The sequence below is a fragment of the Sciurus vulgaris genome, assembly GCF_902686455.1.
Source record: "Sciurus vulgaris genome assembly, chromosome: 1".
Lineage (NCBI taxonomy): Eukaryota > Metazoa > Chordata > Mammalia > Rodentia > Sciuridae > Sciurus > Sciurus vulgaris.
Window position 1 is genome coordinate 161,944,785 of NC_136461.1, and position 18,029 is coordinate 161,962,813.

Below are 18,029 nucleotides of genomic sequence, written 5' to 3' on the forward strand. Positions count from 1 at the left end.
TTAAAACAATCAAACTAAGATTCACAGAAAAATAAAACTATGGTTTCTAATCTCTGATACTTTAAAAAATTTAATTGTGAAATTCTTAAAATATTAATATAAAATTAAAGTTACTGTGAAAAGTCTAGGGAGCTTTAAACAGATGCTTATTGTATTCGTCAAATAATGTCACTGACCCAGTGACAAACACAAATCCTGTTTTTCCTTTTTTAATAAAATGATATATGAAAAAAAATAATAAAAAGAAAGCACAGCAGTTCTCAATTATCTATTTTAAGAAAAAATTGTGGCCAGGTACAGTGGTACATGCTTGTAATCTCAGAGACTCAGGCAGGAGGGTGGCAAGTTCAAGGTCACCCTCATCAACTCTGAGACCTCATGAATTTAGGACACCCTATCTTAATAGGGTCTAGAGATGTAAAATCACTAGTGAAATGCTCCTGGGTTCAATCTCCAGTAGCAAAACCAAAATAGTCACAGATAAATGACTAGGCAACTAGTCATTTTTGATAGTACTCTCAAATTATTATTCCATTAAAACTTTAAAAGATATCCATCAGCCAGATATGGTGCGCATGTGCCTATAATCCCAGCAACTCAGGGAGGCTGAGGCAGGAGGATCCCAAGTTCAAGGTCAGTCTGACCTATTTAGCAAGATCCCACCTCAAAATAAAAAATAAAAAGGGCTAGGAATCTAGCATAGGGGTTGAATGCCCCTGGGTTCAATCCTCTGTACAACCCCCCCCCCACCAAAAAAAATCTATCCAAAATCAAATGTTTTTTCCCCCCAGTCATCTTTTCTTTTATGACTAAAAAATGAGGACTATAAGCCAAAAAGTATTAGTCCAAAAAATTAAAATTGTATTTCTCTAATATACCAAAATTTTGGTTCTTTTCACAAAGAAAACTAGCTTAAATTTGTTTTTAAAGTAAGTTTATATTATACCAAGTAAGACCTATGATGGAATTTTTTTCACTTTTCAATCAATTACAAAAATATCAAGTATTAACAGTATTACTGAAAAAATTTTTGTTAAAAAAATTAATACATGTACAGAGTAGGAGCAAAAAATAACCTGGACTATAACAATGTTTCATTATCTATTAAAAAAAACTTTTAAGTTAATAACAAAATATCAAACAAAAATAACTCTTAAGTCTTCCAGATATTTAGTGTATGCTTACCTTTGGCTGTGGCATGAACAACAGCAGCCTGAGAAATGACTTGATAAGTTTCAAAACCCAAATAAGACAAGGCTGAGAATAAAAGTCCTCTTTTCAAAGTTCCTGGGTTACCTATCACCTATAGAAAACAATATGATCAGTTATCCAACTTAGAAAATTTGGAAAAACTGCTACCCCAAGCAAAATTTTACATCAATTTTCTTCCACATCCAAAGTAATTAATCATAAAAATATTGGATGCTCAAAAATGAATTCTTCAAATTCTTCAGGAAAGCTATTTTAAACCTTACAGGCATAGTGTATCTTATTAAGAAAAAGACTATCTAGAAGTGTTAGCTTATCTAAAAATCTGTCAATGGGCTAAGAATGTAGCTCAGTGGTAGAGCACTTGCCTATCATACTTAAGGCCCTGGGTTAGCTCCCTGGCACCGCAAAAATAAACAAATAATTAAAAATCACAGTTGTGCTGGTAAATGCTAGATTTAAAGACCTAATTTTTTTGTGTGAAGGCCTGGATATTACAAATTGTATAAAACAAAATATGAGACATCAACACATGACAAATATTGACTTTATTAGTAGACAAGATGAAAAGTATCAAATACAGTAATTGCTAAACATAAAAAATGTATACAACCACACAAGCACAAGGGCCTGGGTTCAATCCCCAGCACCGCAAAAAATAGAAAAAAAAAATGTATACAGTTTTGAGTGAAGATGTTCAAAATCACCCATGAAACCCAGGTCTTAAATAAATGGTGAATAAAACAAAATCATATTCAAACAGATTTAGAAATTAATTTTCATAATTATGGCCAGATTATTTTCCCTCAGTACTGGAGACTGAACTCAGGGGCACCTTACCACTGAGCTACATTCCAAGTACTTTCCATTTTTTAAGGCAGGGTCTCACTAAGTTCCCTGTGTTGGTCTCACACTTGCAATTCTTCTACCTCAGCCTACATGGTGGTGTTCCCCACCATGCCCACCTATTATGACCATATTCTTGAGACAAATGACAAAGAGAAATGAGTATCATTCCAGCAATTCCTTCTTTTTCCACAGTTTTTCTCTTTAAATTCATTCCTATCAGCATAAAAAGTTAACTTCTTCCTTGTGTAAAACACAAAAAAACCCAAAAATCCTTCCCCTTGACTTTCTATCTTCCTTCAGTCTTCCCAACCTTCCTTTCTTCCCATTCTCTTTAACTCACACAAATAAGATGGGCACAGTGATGCAAGTCTGTAATTCCAGCAACTTGGGAGGCTAAGGCAGGAGGATTTTGAGTTCAAACCCAGTTTCAGCAACTTAGTGAAACCCTGTCTCCAAAAATACAAAGGGCTAGGGATGTAGTTCAGCGGTAAAGGGCCCCTGAGTTCAATTCCTGTGTTCAATCTCCAGGTTAAAAAAACAGCATCCACACAAATGAACTCCCCACAACTGACATTATTCTAGTTAATGATACCAAAGATGCTGCTACATGCTTAGTATCCCTTATCCAAAATGTCTGGGATTAAAAGGGTTTCAGATGTTGGATTTTTTTCAGATTTTAGAATATCTGCATCAATCTTATAAGATTATCTTGTGGATGATTTATGTTTCATATTCAACTTATCACACAGTCTGAAGGCAATTTTATATTTATACAATATTTTTAGTGTATCTACGTTTTGACTGTGACCCAGCACATGAAGTCAAATACAAAAATTTTCCACTTACAGCATTCAAAAAGTTTTAGATTTTGAAGTATTTATGATTTCAATTTTCAGATTAAGGATATTCATCCTATATTTTCTGTAGTCAGTTCTTAATTCTCACCTTACTTGACCTACTAACAGCATTTGACAGCTGATCACTTTCTCTAAAAAAAAAAAATCACGAATGTTTAATTTTTAAAAATAGCTTTATTGAGACATAATTTATATACAATAACTAAAGTGTACAATTTAAGACATTTATATAAACCTGGAAAACCATTATCATCACCACAATCAATAAACAATGCTACAAGTTTTCTCTTCATAACGTCCTTCCTCCAGCACTTTATTGCTACCCTCGAAACACTCTGATTCTGAAATACTACTGTCTTGCATCTCCTTGTCTTAATGACTTCTCTTTTGTTAGTTCATCTCCAATATCGCCTTGCCCAAGTGTCCGGAGCTAAGTACTCTTAGTCCTCTTCTTTTCTCTATTTGTGATCTCACTTTGTCTCATATCATCAATAAGCCCAAAACACTACCTCTAGCTGGATGTCACCCCATACTTTCAGAATCATTTATCTACTGCCTATTCAAAATTTGTCTCTGCAAAACTCTATTATGCATCTCAAAACAGCTGTTATTTCTAACAAATTCACTCCTCTAGTATTTTTCTCTATCATGGTAAATGGCAACTCTATTCTAGTTGTTCAGTTTAACAAAACAAAATCACCCAAAAACCTTGAAGTCATACTGGACTCTCACAGTCTACATCTAATCCACATTTGCACTTCTGATAAGCTCCTAGTGTAGGAATGGGGAATCCACCATATTCCAATTTACCAAATGCTGTTTCTTTTGTCCAGCATGAATATTCAAGGTATTGCATACAAATGGATTTAAAAGCTTATCAACTGTAAAGCAGTAAAACTAAATTTGTCATTGTCACATCTTCAGCATTTAATTTTCTGAATTCATTCTTAATATCAAGAAGAGGTGTTGGAGTGTGGCTCAGTGGCAGAGCACTTGCCTAGCATGTGCATTCTGTCTGACTAAAAAAAAAAAAAAAAAAAAAAAGATGGAGTAGGGGCAGAAAGTATGTACACGTGTAATGGTGCCTGGAAAAAAGCGGAAAAGTCTTAAGAGTTTGTCAGTAAGTCTCTTAGTTTCCTATTCCTTTTGGGGATATAGAATAGCATATAGTAGAAAGCATGCACAGGTTTCTATAGCCTGAGGAAATATGGTATTTTAACTTTCTGGGATGAAATAATTCACAATAATATCCTGGCTTTCTTAGAGGGAAGAAAGTGCACCTCTATTAGGTGGTTATTTATGTTTCTTAATAAAGTGCCAGTTTATCATCTGAGCTCTTGTCAGTTTGATTAATATGAAGCAGCTCTTTGCTCATCTCTGGGAAAGTAAATAAAAATCGTGTTTCTGGACTTGAAAAAAAAAAAAAAACCCACACATCAGGGACACCTCCAAAATACTGACAACTTATGAAAATGTCTGAGGCAGGTGGAACATAATATTTCACTTCGTACTTTCAAAATTATTCAAAAATTTTCAAAATACTCAAAAAGTATTTGTTGAACAAAAGCAAGCTCTTTCCAGTCTTTCCCGTCCCCCCAACACTGATTGTATCAAGCTTTGTTACCAGACAGAATTAAAAAATACAAGCTCAGGTCAGGCCTAGTGGTACAAGGCTGTGATCCCAACAACTGGGAAGCTGAGGCAGGAGGCTCAAAGAGTTTGAAGTCAGCCTCAGCAATTTAGTAAGACCTAGACTCAAAAACAAAACTAAACCCCTCAGTAGATGAAAACGAACATACCACCACTGTCTCCTGCTTTTCCTCTTAAATTCTTGCCAATGTCCTTTCCTCTTTAATATTAGAATTTCTCTGATTGGTACTAGGCCTTCTTTTGGTCTATTAAATACTCTCAATCTCTACTATGGCATAACTTACAATCATGGTAAATGCTCTAGAATCTGTAGTTCTAGCCCAAACCTCAGAAGGTAATCAGCAGACCTAACAAACTACCACCTATCCATGTCAATCAATCTGGTTATATTATCACATTCATCTTGACTAGTCTAAAACACAATTTATTCCCCGCTTACCCCTCAAGTCTTTCTGTGACCCTACCCTGATTAAGTAACACCAGCAGAAACCATAGAATCTTTCTTGACTCTTTCCTTTTAACCCCACACTATAGCTATCTTATCTGTCCCATATTTCTACATCCTTGATATTCTTTGAATGAATCCCCTTATCTCAATTTCCACTAAAGTTCAAACTACCACATTTTACCTGTTCTACAGCAATGATTTTTTATCTGGTCTCCAGCATTCACTTTACCCTAAGACAGACTAATTTTTGTAATCAAGTCTGATCAAATGACTTTCCTATTTAAAATGTTTAACAGACTGGGTACAAGCCTGTAATCCTGCTACTTGGGAGGCTAGATAGGAGGATGGCAAGTTTGAGACCAGAGTCAGCAACTTTGCAAGGCCCTCAGAAACTTAATGAGACCTTATCTCAAAATAAAAAATAAAACAGGGGGTGAGCAGGGAATGCAGCTCAGTAGTAAAGCACCCCTGTTAAATTCCCAATTAAAAAAAAAAGTGAAACTTAACAGTTTAGAATCAGAAATACTTACCATGGTTTATAAGGTTTTTACAATCTGGTTGTGGTAGGCAGCCTCTAAAATGTTCCTAATAATCCTGCCTTCTGATGGTCACACTCTAGTATGTATGCTGAGTTTACTGCCTCCTTTCCAAGAAACGGAACACAAAAGAGCTAATATCATTTCCCAGATTAAGTTATTATATATATATAAAAATTCATTGACACATGCTCTTTCGTTTGTTCTCTTTGATTACTTGCCTGCCCTGAGGGGAAGCCAGTGACCTTGTATTACTGAAAGCAGCAGCTAGAAGAGAAAGTGTGCCTATTGCCAGGCAATTACCTTGAACTTGAAAGCTGAACTTGCCCTCTACCCTCAAAAGTTGAGCCTTCAAAAAGAAAGACCTCAGAAGCTAACAGTGTGACTCAACCTCAGGAGAGACCTTCTGCTCATGGTACCCAGCTAAGCTACACCTGAATACTCAACCAACAGCATCCAGAGATAATGTTTGTTGTTGTTTTAAGCAATCTGCTAAAAATGTATTATGGAGTTTAAATAATGAAACACCTAGTCCAAGTGAAAGAGCTCATATGCACCGTACCAATGCCATCCCCACTGCTCAATTCCCTTTCAAGATTAAACTGAGAGCCGAGCCGGACGCGGTGGCGCATGCCTGTAATCCAAGCGACCTCCTCGGCCGAGAAACGGGGATCGCGAGTTCAAAACCAGCCTCAGCAATTTAGTGAGGCCCTAAGCAATTTAGCGAGTCCCCGTCTCTAAATAAAACATAAAAAAGGGCTGGGGATGTTGTTCAGTGATTAAGCGCACCTTGGTTCAATCCCCGGTACCAAAAATATAAACCTAGCCCCACAACCAGTCTAATAGAAATGACAGAAATGCGACTACGACAAACATCCTGACATCCTTTCTTAATATTATGCAGATAAAACAAGCAACTCAGAAATAATTACTTAAAATAAAACCAAAAACCTAAACTGTACAAAACCTTTGCTTCTGAGTTGTAGGAAACTTTCAGTCACACCACAGTCATTTAAAAGTCTATCTAGTAGACTCGGTTAACAGCCCCAAGTGCGGAAACCCTAACTGGTATTGCTAAAGGTGAAATTTATTTCAGAGCGTTTAAAGTTCCTTTTCCATCCTGTTCTCCATGGGTTCAGACAGGCAACGCCGGCAGCAGGCAGCTTCTCGGGGAGACATACCCACTACTTCTATGACCTAAGCCCAGTTTTCAAAGGAAAGAATTGTGGCAGGGCATGGGCCAGTCCGTTGCGGGCATGGGGAGCGCTCCAGGCACACCTGCGCCGGAGCTCCTTCCTTGGTTCTCAGTCCCACAGGTGGCGCGGCGCCTCCCAGCCCGAAGCAGGAGGGAGTCCGAACCCACTCGGTCCGGAGGGAGAGGGAGCCAGGGCGGCGGGGTTACCTCAGGGCCGCGGAATCGCCGGGGGCAGCACTGCTCAAGGCTGCCCCAAGTCCCCGTTGAGAATCTAGTCCCCGGAGCAGCTCCACGTCCCAAAGGGAAAAAGCGCCACATTCGCGAAGCCAGCGCCATGACCTACGCGTCCCCGGCCTAACCCTTGATGTCAGGTCACTACCGACTCTGGTAGGGCGGAGCAAAAAGCACCTCAGTCTTCCCGGAGAGAACTGCGACGTCACGTTTCCTGGCCAGAGCCTCTCAGTTCCTACGGCTTCCGGGTCACGATATCCGGGGGCGGGAGAGACGCTGAGTGGGTGGGACTTCGTGGGCCTTCTGCGCCTGCGCTCAATGGGCTTGTGCAGTGACAGTCCAAGCAAACGGGAGCTGAAGTTGGGACCGCGCCTACCTCTTGCTGCTGCGAACTTTCAGCTCCAGCTCTCCAGTGCTCGCTCTTGGTTTGAGCAAAAGGATAGATCACGAGAACATTGAGAATGGAAGGCTTTGAAATAGACCCGAGAATATGTGTGTGGAAGAAAAAAAAATGATTTGTTATAATTCTCTCCCTCTTTCAAAAGTAGATGACACCTGGCATTACGAGGTTCTTTCTGGAAATAAGTGCTTGGAATTAATCCTCCCACATAAGGAACTGAAAGGAAAAGAATGAGACCCGAGGGAAAGATTCAGGAGGGAAAGAGAGAAGCTGAAGAAGAGAAATGAAGAAGGTAAAGCACCAGCTGGTCTTAGACTATGGAGAAGAGGACTCTAAACAAGATGCTGGTGCTAGACTGCGGGGGAGTCCAGTGGGAGAGCACTTACCTAGAATGGGAAGAGAATCCATATTCTGTCCCCAGCATCCTCAAAAAAATAAAAAATCAACACTGCTGTATGTTATGGGATATGTACCATAAAACCTGTTCTCTCAAAATCTTCACCAAGATTCATGTTTCTCACCAGAGTAGAATTCTTATAGCGGGAATAAGATTTTGAGCCGAACTTCAAGGCCTCTGGGTGAAAAACACAGGCTGCAAATGGAGTACCTGATGTATGGAATACATGAAAAATTGTTTGTGGTCTATAAGAGAAGGTAGTCATAGTTTTAAAAAATTAGGTTGTATTTATTTGGTACTTTTCATACTACACAGTGAATTGACACACTTCATTTGATCTTCCCAACTAATTGTGAAATAATGGGCATCCCAGGTTTCCAAATGAGAACTATAGCTCAAAAAATTTATTAATTAAATCAAGGATACTGAATTTTTTTAAAAATCAGATTGAAATTCATATCTTGTGGCTCCAGGCATAGGGTACTTTTCCTTTTTTTTTTTTTTTTTTTTTTTTAATGCGGAGGATCCAGGCCAAGTCTTGGAAGTACTAGGCTTTGCACTCTGCCATTGAGTTATGAGCCATATTCCAACTCCTACCATGCTTCCAGTGTTTGGGATTGCTGCCTCCACTACTTCATGAGTATTGAGGATTTCATCAGTGATATCCCTATTTTCTTTGCTTCTGAAGTATATTTTTAAAATTATATATATCTTCCCAACTTCTGAAACTAGTCTCTTTAACCAGAGGGAAACTACTTTTGTTGTATTTTAGATTTTCTACTGATGGCAACCTCAATATTGTTAAATGATGCATTTAAACCACTGGATTCCATGATAATCCTGAAATTCATTTTCTGGTATCTCTGCTACAATGATTTGTGAGTGTGTGGTGCTGATGATGGAATCCAGGGCCTCACACATGGTAGGGAATTTTTTTTCTTACTTTTTTTTATTGTAAACAAATGGGATACATGTTGTTTCTCTGTTTGTACATGGAGGAAGGCATACCATTTGTGTAATCATAAATTTACATAGAGTAATGTTGTTTGATTCATTCTGTTATTTTTTCCCTTCCCCCCACCCCTCCCACCCCTCTTTTCCCTCTATACAGTCCTTCCTTCCTCCATTCTTGCCACCCTCCCTAACCCTAACTCTAACCCTATCACTAACCCTTCCCTCCCCCCATTATGTGTCATCATCCACTATCAGCGAGATCATTCGTCCTTTGGCTTTTTGAGATTGGCTTATCTCACTTAGCATGATATTCTCCAATTTCAACCATTTGCCTACAAATACCATAATTTTATCATTCTTTATGGCTGAGTAATATTCCATTGTATATATATACCACAGTTTCTTTATCCATTCATCAACTGCAGGACATCTAGGTTGATTCCACAGTCTGGCTATTGTGAATTGAGCAGCTATGAACATTGATGTGGCTGTATCTCTGTAGTATGCTGATTTTAAGTCCTTTGGGTATCGGCCAAGGAGTGGGATAGCTGAGTCAAATGGTGGTTCCATTCCAAGTTTTCCAAGGAATCTCCACACTGCTTTCCAGAGTGGCTGCACTAATTTGCAGCCCCACCAGCAATGTATGAGTGTACCTTTCTCCCCGCACCCTCGCCAACACCTGTTGTTGCTTGTATTCTTGATAATCGCCATTCTCATTGGGGTGAGATGGAATCTTAGGGTGGTTTTGATTTGCATTTCTCTTATTACTAGAGATGTTGAACATTTTTCCATATGTTTGTTGATTGCTTGTAGATCTTCTTCTGTGAAGTGTCTATTCATTTCCTTAGCCCATTTGTCGATTGGATTACTTGTATTCTTGGTGTAGAGTTTTTGAGTTCTTTATAGATTCTGGAGATTAGTGCTCTATCTGAAGTATGATTGGCAAAGATTTTCTCCCACTCTGTAGGCACTTTCTTCGCATTGATGATAGTTTCCTTTGCGGAGAGAAAGCTTTTTAGTTTGAATCTATCCCAGTTATTGATTCTTGCTATTATTTCTTGTGCTATGGAAGTCCTGTTAAGGAAGTCTGATCCTAAGCCGACATGTTGAAGATCTGGACCTACTTTTTCTTCTATAATCTGCAGGGTCTCTGGTCTGATTCCGAGGTCCTTAATCCATTTTGAGTTGAGTTTCGTGCAGGATGAGAGATATGGGTTTAGTTTCATTCTGTTGCATATGGATTTCCAATTCTCCCAGCACCATTTGTTGAAGAGGCTATCTTTTCTCCATTGCATATTTTTGGCCCCTTTGTCTAGTATAAGAAAATTGTATTTATTTGGGTTTTTGTCCGGTACCTCTATTCTGTACCATTGATCTACCTTTCTATTTTGGTACCAATACCATGCCATTTTTGTTACTATAGCTTTGTAGTAGAGTTGAAGATCTGGTATTGCAATACCCCCTGTTTCACTCTTCCTGCTAAGGATTGCTTTAGCTATTCTGGGTTTCTTATTCTTCCAGATGAATTTCATAATTGCTTGCTCTATTTCTGTAAGGTACGTCATTGGGATTTTAATTAGAATTGCATTGAATTTGTATAGCACTTTAGGTAGTATGGCCATTTTGACAATATTAATTCTGCCTATCCAAGAACATGGGAGATCTTTCCATCTTCTAAGGTTTTCTTTAATTTCTTTCTTTAGTGTTCTGTAGTTCTCATTGTAGAGGTCTTTTACCTCTTTTGTGAGATTGATTCCCAAGTATTTTTCTTTTTTTTGAGGCTATTGTGAATGGGGTAGTTTTCCTAATTTCTCTTTCTGAAGATTCATCACTTATGTATAAAAATGAGTTGGATTTATGAGCATTGATCTTGTAACCTGCTACTTTACTGAATTCACTTATGAGTTCTAAGAGTTTTCTGGTGGAATTTCCAGGTTCCTCTAAATATATAATCATGTCATCAGAGAACAGGGATAGTTTGAGTTCTTCTTTTCCAATTCGTATCCCTTTAATTTCTTTGGTTTGTCTAATTGCTCTGGCGAGAGTCTCAAGAATGATGTTGAATAGAAGTGGTGAAAGGGGGCATCCCTGCCTTGTTCCAGTTTTTAGGGGGACTGCTTTCAGTTTTTCACCATTTAGAATGATATTAGCCATGGGCTTAGCATAAATGGCCTTTACAATGTTAAGGAATGTTCCCACTATCCCTATTTTTTCTAGTGTTTTGAGCATGAAGGGGTGCTGTATTTTATCAAATGCTTTTTCTGCATCTATTGAAATAATCATGTGATTCTTGACTTTAAGTCTATTGATATGGTGAATTACATTTATTGATTTCCTGATGTTGAACCAACCTTGCATCCCTGGGATGAAACCCACTTGATCATGGTGCACTATCTTTTTAATATGTTTTTGTATGTGATTTGCTAAAATTTTGTTGAGAATTTTTGCGTCGATGTTCATTAAGGATATTGGTCTGAAATTTTCTTTCCTTGATGAGTCTCTGTCTGGTTTAGGTATCAGTGTGATATTGGCTTCATAGAATGAGTTTGGGAGGGTTCCCTCCTCTTCTATTTTATGGAATACTTTGAGAAGTATTGGAATAAGCTCTTCTTTAAAGGTTTTGTAGAACTCGGCTGAGAACCCATCTGGTCCCGGACTTTTCTTTGTTGGTAGGCTTTTGTTGACTTCTTCTATTTCATTACTTGAAATTGGTCTATTTAAATTGTGTATGTCCTCCTCGTTCAGTTTAGGCAATTCATATGTCTCTAGAAACCTGTTGATGTCTTCGAAATTTTCTATTGTGTTGGAGTATAGATTTTCAAAATAGCTTCTAATTATGTTTTGTATTTCAATCCTGTCTGTTGTGATATTTCCTTGTTCATTCCGAATTTTAGTGATTTGGGTTTTCTCTCATCTTCTCTTTGTTAGTGTGGCTAAAGGTTTATCAATTTTGTTTATTTTTCGAAGAACCAACTATTTATTTTGTCAATTTTTTGTATTGTTTCTTTTGTTTCAATTTCATTGATTTCAGCTCTGAGTTTAACTATTTCCTGTCTTCTACTACTTTTGGTGCTGGTCAGTTCTTCTTTTTCTAGGGCTTTGAGCTATAGTGTTAGGTCGTTTATTTGTTGAGTTTTACTTCTTTTATTAAATGCGCTCCATGAAATAAATTTCCCTGTAAGTACTGCTTTCATAGTGTCCCAGAGATTTTGATAGGATGTTTCTTTGTTCTCATTTACCTCTAAGAATTTTTTAATTTCCTTCCTAATATCTTCTGTTATCCATTCATCATATAATAGCATATTGTTTAATCTTCAGGTGTTGGAATAGTTTCTGTTTTTTACCCTTTCATTTATTTCTAACTTCAATCCATTATGATCTGATAGAATACAAGGTAGTGTCTCTAACTTCTTGTATTTGCTAACATTACCTTTGTGGCATAATATATGGTCTATTTTAGAAAAGAATCCATGTGCTGCTGAGAAGAAAGTGTATTTGCTCTTGGTTGGATGGTATATTCTATAAATGTCCGTTAAGTCTAAATTATTGATTGTGTTATTGAGATCTATGGTTTCTTTGTTCAATTTTTGTCTGGAAGATCTGTCCAGTGGTGAGAGAGGCGTGTTAAAATCACCTGGTATTATTGTGTTATGGTCTATTTGGTTTCTGAAATTGAGAAGGATTTGTTTGACATACATGGATGAGCCACTGTTTGGGGCATAGATGTTTATGATTGTTATATCTTGCTGATTTATGCTTCCCTTAAGCAGTATGAAATGTCCTTCTTTATCCCTTCTGACTGACTTTGGCTTGAAGTCCACATTATCTGAAATGAGGATGGATACTCCAGCTTTTTTGCTGAGTCCATGTGCATGGTATGTTTTTCCCCATCCTTTCACCTTTAGTCTATGGGTATCTTTTTCTATGAGGTGAGTCTCTTGTAGGCAACATATTGTTGGATCTTTCTTTTCAATCCAATCTGCCAGTCTATGTCTTTTGATTGATGAATTCAGGCCATTAACATTCAGGATTATTATTGAGATATGATTTGGTTTCCTCATCATTTGGTTCATTTTTTAAATTTTATTTATTTATTTATTTGTTTATTTGTTTATTTATTTAACACGACTTGGTTCCTCCTTTATTTGACAATTTCTTTAGGATAATTCCTCCCTTTGTTGATTTGCTTCTTTGTTTTTCATCTCTTCCTCATGGAATATTTTGCTGAGAATATTCTGTAGTGCTGGCTTTCTTTTTGTAAATTCTTTTAGCTTTTGTTTATCATGGAAGGATTTTATTTCATCGTCAAATTTGAAGCTATGTTTTGCTGGGTATAAGATTCTTGGTTGGCATCCATTTTCTTTCAGGGCTTGAAAAATGTTGTTCCAGGCCCTTCTAGCTTTTACGGTCTGGATTGAAAAATCTGCTGATATTCTTATTGGTTTCCCCCTGAATGTAATTTGGTTCTTTTCTCTCACAGCCTTTAAAATTCTGTCTTTATTTTGTATGTTAGGTATTTTCATTATAATGTGCCTTGGTGTGGGTCTGTTGTAATTTTGTGTATTTGGAGTCCTATAAGCCTCTTGAACTTGATTTTCCATTTCATTCTTCAGATTTGGGAAATTTTCTGATATTATTTCATTGAATAAATTGTTCATTCCTTTGGCTTGTTTCTCTAGGCCTTCCTCAATCCCAATAATTCTTAAATTTGGCCTTTTCATGATATCCCATAGTTCTTGTAGATTCTGTTCATGATTTCTTACCATCTTCTCTGTTTGTTCAACTTTGTTTTCAAGGTTAAATATTTTGTCTTCAATGTCTGAGGTTCTGTCTTCCAGGTGTTCTATCCTACTGGATATGCTTTCTATGGAGTTCTTAATTTGGTTTATTGTTTCCTTCATGTCAAGTATTTCTGTTTGGTTTTTTCAATATCTCTAACTCTTTATTGAAATGATCTTTTGCTTCCTGTATTTGCTCTTTTAACTGTCGATTGGTGTGATCATTCAATGCCTGCATTTGCTCTTTTATCTCACCATTCAGTGCGTGCATTTGCTCTTTCATCTCCTCGTTTGCTTCCCTGATCATTTTAATTATGTACATTCTGAACTCCTTTTCTGTCATTTCTTCTGCCATGCTGTCATTGGGTTTTATTGATGTAACATCTAGATTTGTTTGTAGCATTTTCTTTCCTTGTTTTCTCATATTGGTCAGGTATCAGTGGACCGCGGAGATATTGCAGATTTCCTCCACCGACTTACAATGTCCCTGAAGATTTCTATATATCTCCTCTTAGCCTTCAGTAGGCTGAAGTCTTGGAGGAAGTTGATAATGTGGTGCTCCACAAGGAAGCTGCCTCTCTAGGAGTGGTGGCCTTCTGGTGCGGTATATTCCCTGCTAGTGGGCAGAGGTGCGTTCACTTGTTGACCAAAGGTCATCCAAAGGGGAACTAGGCTGCAGGCTGAGGCAAGGCCTGTTTGGGCCTGTGTCTCTGGTTTTACCATCCTTGTGGGGAAACCTCACCCCGCAGGGAAGACTCACCTGGTCGGGAGGTCTCGCTGGTCAGTTCCCCTCCTAGAGGTTCCCCTCAATTTACAGCTTCTGCCTGGGCTGGGCTGCCTTCTTCTGCAAAGTTCCCAGGGGCCCGGCCCTACCTCCTGGGCCTGGGAGCCTCACCCTTCGCCGATGAATCTCCTTAGGCTGCCCCTCCTCAGAGAATCTGCCCACAGTCCTGGAACCTTCACTCCGCCCCTAAGCCTGTCTCTGTGCGGCTCTTCCACCATGAAGCCTCCTAGGTCCTGGGACCCTGCTCTGCACCTAATCGCCTGGCTATGCGGCCCCTCCCCTGAGCAGCCATCTGGAGCTCCGTACAATCGCTCTGAGTCCCAGAGACCCACCGCACGCCTCTTCCTCCAGACAGCCACCCGGTCTTCCAATGCGGTCCCTAGGAGTCCAAGCAACTCACTGTGTGCCTCCTCCTCCTGCGAACCACCCGTAGCCCTGGGCAGTCACTCCGAGTCCAAGTGACCCGCCCCGTTCCTCCTCCTCCTGCAGGTAACCCCCCGGGTGTTCAGGAGCAGTCGCTCTGAGTGGCTCTGAATCCACGTGACCCGCTGCACGCCTCCTCCGGGTAGCGGCCCTAAGCTCTAGTGCGGCCACTCGAGACCAAGCGACCCACTGCGCTTCTCCTCCAGGCAGCCTCCTGGTGTTCAGGAGTGGTCGCTTTGAGTCCAAACAACTCTCCAATCGCCTCCTCCTCTGAGCAGCCGCCTGGAGCTCTAAGGCAGTCACTGCGGGTCCAAACGACCTGCCGCACTCCTCCTCCTCCTCCTCCTACTTCTCCGGGCAGGCCCCGGTGTTCAGAAGCGATCGCTCTGAGTCCAAACAGCTGGCCGCGCTGCTCCTCCTCTGGCAACCGCCTGTAGCTCTGGTATAGTCACTCCGAATCCAAGCGGCCACGCTCCTCCTCCTCCTCTGGGCAGGTCCCCTGTGTTCAGGAGTGATCGCTCTGAGTCCAAACAGCTCTCCTCGCCGCTCCTCCTCTGGGCAGGTGCCCGGAGCCCCAGTGGTTGCTCCGATTCCCAGCGCTGTGCTGAGCGGCCTCCTCTACGATGCTCCCAGGTGTCCGAATTCACTGCTCCAGCGGGGGAAGGGGTGTTTCGCCGGGCAGCACTACTTCACAAATTTCCCTGTGTTCCGGGACTACCACCCCATCCGGGACGCCTCCCCAATGGGAGAGACTCACCCAGCTGCTTTGAGTTGGTCCCAAGTCTCTCAATATCTCCTCTTTTGAATCCTGAGTCCTGGAGCAACATGAAATGCAGCCACCCTCTAGTCTGCCATCTTCCATCTGGGAATTTTTAATTACAAGTCTCATTTAGAAAATAACTAAATCGTTAGGAAAGTTGCAGGAACTGACATATACTCTTCACTTATATACAGCCATTGTTGATTTTCTCACATTTGCTCTTTCTTGACAGATTGTTCATGTAATATGCATAGTATGTTCCTATTATATTCTGTTGTTAAATCTTTTGAGTATAGACTACCCATATCATGACTCTTGACTCCTAGAAACAAAGTCATTCTGAGTATAATTATCAAATTCAGAAAATTGAAATTGACAGAATACTGTAATTCTACATACAAGTTTTACTGATTTCCCAATGTCATCCTTCATACTGGCTTTTTTCCTTAATTTGAGATCAAATCTGGATTATGTATTGAATTTAATTGTCATATTTCTTTAGTTTCATTAAATGTGTAGTATTTCCTCAGCTTTTGTCTTTCACAACTTCAGTATTTCAAGATGTATAGTCCCATTGGTTCAAAGCAGAATTGCTCAACCTTGGCAGTATTGACATTTTGGGGATAATGTTTCTTTGTTGTTGTGGGAGACTTTTTTTTGTTGTTGTAGGGTGTCTAATAATAACCCATCCTCTACCAGTTGCATCTCCACCTAATTTGACAACCAAAAATATATCCCAACACAATAAAATGTTCCTGGGAGTAGAGTTAGCAGATTTAACAAAGAAGTGCAAGACACCATGTACATTTTTAATTTCAGACAAACTTTTCATTTTTTGCAGCATTAGAGATCAAACCCAGGAGGTTACATATGCTAGGCAAGTGCATTACCACTGAGCTACATCCCCAGCCTTCACAAATAATTATTAGTATAATATAGGACAAACTTATACTGAAAAATATTGTCTATCTGAAATTCAGATTTAGCTGGGCATCCTATATTTTGTCTGGCAACCCTACTCCATTTGCTATGGTTGAGAATCATTGGTCTTCAGCATGTCCTTAAATCGGGGCTTGGTTGATTACTTCCTAATGATTCTCATGATTCAATTCAGGTCATACATGTTTTGCAGGAACATTAAGTGGTATATTCTCTCCATGGCATCACAAAATGAAGTTTCTGATGTGATTTTTGCCCTATTATTGGCAAAAAAGATTGTCTGCCCTATTTTGTGCTGGGGATTAAAACCAGGGTCTCATGTGTACACTAAGCATACACTCTACCATTGAACTCCAAACCCAGCCTGAAATGGGATCTTTTTGAAAGGTAGACCAGAAGAACTGGAAGCATAGCTCAGTGGTATAGCTCTTGCCTAGCAATACCCTGGCTTCAATTCCCAACACTGAAAAAACAAACAAAAAATAGTTTAAATAAAGCACTTTATTTTCCTGCTTTGAATCTTTTACTGCTACGTTTTCCTAGCTTATGAAATTTATACTGTCGGCTACCTTGCCCCTGTCTGTTCAGCCTTCTCTGCCTGCCCTTTTCTTTCATCCAGGCCTCAGGCCTCCTACATGATATTCTTTCTGTCCAAAATCTTTCCCATTCCACTACCTGATAACTTCACTCTCCCCCAGCTATTCTATATTTGACTAATCTCTATTTGTCCGTTAAGTCTCAGCTTAAATGTCACTTCCTCAGAGAAACTTCTCTTGATTCCTCTTAATATACTCTCATTTCCTTTATGGCTTTAAGTACATTTTATAATTTCACTTTTGTCTTTGTAATTATTTGTTAACATAAAGTAGACTTTGGAGGTAATGTGTACACTGTAAACTTAATGACCATGTCTGATTTTTTTTTTTTTTTGCAGTGCTGAGGTTCGAACCCAGGGTCTTGTGCTTGCAAGGCAAGCACTCTACCTACTGAGCTGTCTCTCCAGCCCTGATTTTTTTGTTTATAATAATTCCTGTCACAATTTCTCCATTCATTCAACAAATATTTATCCCATACCTGTAATATCCCTTTTAGTATTTTAGATGCAATGAACAGAATAATTCCTGATGGAATATACATTCTACTTGGGGACATAATCAGTAAACAAAATAAATAATAAAAGATGTAATATGTTAGATGGCAATAAATGCTAATGAGGAAAATAAAGTAGAAGTGATATAGAGTATATTCCTGTGTAGGTAATGGAATTTTATTTTACATTTCTTTTTCTCAATGTCAGGGATTGAACTCAGGGCCTCATGTGCTAGGCTAATGTTCTACCATTGAGCTATATCTTCCAGCCCAGGCATTGCAATTTTAAATAAGGTGATGGCCAGACAAGATTCACTAAGGAGAACTTTGAATAAAGACCCAAAGAAGAATTGCCCCATATGCTGGGGAGATAGCTCAGTTGGTAGAGTGCCTGTTTCGCAAGCACAAGGCCCTGGGTTCAATCCCCAGCACCGCAAAAAAAAAAAAAAAAAAAAAAAATTGACCCATGAAGATATTTAGGGACAGATCTTTGCATGTAGAGGAAAAGGAAGGTGTAAAGGTCTGCCCTT

The 18,029-nt window shown here is 39.1% G+C and overlaps 1 protein-coding gene across 5 annotated transcripts in view; it reads right to left on the bottom strand.

Annotated features, from left to right (window-relative positions):
* The window catches only part of RMDN1 (regulator of microtubule dynamics 1), a 33,790-nt gene extending 26,584 nt beyond the window's left edge, over positions 1-7,206 (bottom strand). For 3 of the 5 annotated variants that reach the window (XM_079143899.1, XM_079143895.1, XM_079143898.1), the window contains exons 1-2: positions 6,952-7,205; positions 1,186-1,303 (exon numbers count right to left, since the gene is read on the bottom strand). In XM_079143899.1, the coding sequence (XP_079000025.1) occupies positions 1,186-1,303; positions 6,952-7,080 (247 nt within the window). In that variant the 5' untranslated portion in view covers positions 7,081-7,205. Of the gene's footprint in view, positions 1-1,185; positions 1,304-6,951 lie in introns of all 5 variants that reach the window. The other 2 variants (XM_079143897.1, XM_079143896.1) reach the window with 1 other exon arrangement.
* Positions 7,207-18,029: the final 10,823 nt, after the last annotated feature.